General features: G+C 41.6%; 1 protein-coding gene across 1 annotated transcript in view; it reads right to left on the reverse strand.

Annotated features, from left to right (window-relative positions):
* Positions 1–395: 395 nt before the first annotated feature.
* The window catches only part of LOC102207280 (ribonuclease UK114-like), a 14,420-nt gene continuing 13,038 nt past the window's right edge, over positions 396–1,777 (reverse strand). Inside the window, exon 5 of the mRNA XM_005728484.1 lies at positions 396–507. Coding sequence (XP_005728541.1) covers positions 419–507 — 89 coding nt within the window. The 3' untranslated portion in view covers positions 396–418. The remainder of the gene's footprint in view (positions 508–1,777) is intronic.

Consider the following 1,777-nt stretch of genomic DNA (forward strand, 5'->3'; position numbering starts at 1 on the left):
GCATTCTCTGAATTCAGCTTCTCTGAAACTGTGAGGATGTGCTTTTTCCCCGCACAGCTGTTTCCCTGGCGTTTAATGTAAATTTAACCCAAACTGAACAAACAGTGGAAAAACAGGACTGAACATGAGGAAAATACGAGTTTAGCTTATACAATTTGACTGAATCCAAAAACGGCATTTGCAGTACATTTACTCATTTGTCCAAATAGCAGCAGAGTCTCCGCTGTGTGACAGTGTAAGCAAATGTAAGTTCCCAAAACATGATTAATGGTGTAATTTGTGGTTTAAAATAAAATGCAAATCCCTCCTTTTTCAACCTTTCTGTTTCCAATCAGCATAAAAATGAAATTCATGACATCATCCATATGTGCACAGTAGCAGGGACTTTAAAGTGGGTGTGTCATAATGTAATACAGTGCTAAAGGTGTGTAAAGCCGTGGTTAACACTCACTCTGGGGAGAGCAGCGACTTGGTAGGCAGCTCTGGCAGGAAACTTACTGCTGAAAACTGGGGAGGGAAAACATTTTCATTAGATTTGCATGCATTTGCAGAAGCACGGTGAAGTTATTCACTTCCATCAGTGAACCCAACTATGAATCTCAATTTGAATGGTTCATTTCAGCTTCTAATAATATGACAGGCTTTATTTATGAGTGGTTAGATCATTTACCCACGTATTATAGATAAGCAATAAAACAACAAGCACAGGTGCTTTGTAGCTGCTGGGTAGAAAGTTCCTTTGGCTGGTGTATAGCAGCGGCTGAGGATGGCTAACACACACACACACAACCTGGAAAGGCACATTTTTTTCTTAACTTAAGATTTATTACTCATTATTAAAGCTTAAATGCAATTTACAATAAGCAAAACCAGCATCTACGGCTTAAGACATTTTAAAACAAGGTAATAATGCGCTGCCAGTATTGCAGCTGCATTTAGTGGGGGGTCAGCCAATATTCATTTATACACCAGCTTTCACTTATAGAAGGAGTTATAGTTGTGTGAAGGTTCACTCTGTACACGTGCTCTTAACCGGATGTCCTTTAAACCAGTGTTTATAAAGCCTGACTTTAGAGGATCAAAGTTTTAGTGAAACGTCTCCTCACCAGGGTCAGGGAAAGTAACCTGCCTGTGGTTTAGGTGGCAGTGCGAGAGAGAAAGGTGGGAGTTAACATCCACTGCAGCAATGCCTGCTGGGAGAGGTTCGATTACACTTGTGTACCTGCACAGTGGTGTCTATTTACAGCTCTCTGGGTGCCGGAGCTTCCATTACACCTGACTGTTATGATCAGCGAGGAGGATGTCATCAGGAAGAATTACACACTTTTAAAATTTTATTTAAAATATGCACTCACTGGCCACTTTATTAGGCACATCTTTTCAACCGCTTTTTAATGCAAATATCAAAATCAGCCCATCAGCAACTGAACTTAGGGATGTAGACACGATCGAGACGACCTGCTGAAGTTCACACTGAGCTTTCACAAACTGCTTTTCCACCAAGGTATGCTGAAGAGGATCTCTGAACCTGGGCTACAGCAGCAGAAGACCACACTCTGGGTGTCAGTCAGTCAAAAACAGAAAACTAAAGCTAGGACTTGCACCAGCTCACGAACATCCTGCCTTATATGATTAAGGCTTCTGCTGCTAGTGTTGGTGTAATGGTTTGGGGGGGAAATGTCTGTGAAGGTTCTCAGTCATCCAGGTCATCGTAGTCAAAGGAGCTTGCAAAGAAAAGCGTCTGGACTTCTTTAAGTTGCTTGAAGACGTTTCACCT

The sequence above is a fragment of the Pundamilia nyererei genome, unplaced genomic scaffold (assembly GCF_000239375.1).
Source record: "Pundamilia nyererei isolate P.nyererei 1_Seehausen unplaced genomic scaffold, PunNye1.0 scaffold00028, whole genome shotgun sequence".
Taxonomy (NCBI): Eukaryota; Metazoa; Chordata; class Actinopteri; order Cichliformes; family Cichlidae; genus Pundamilia; species Pundamilia nyererei.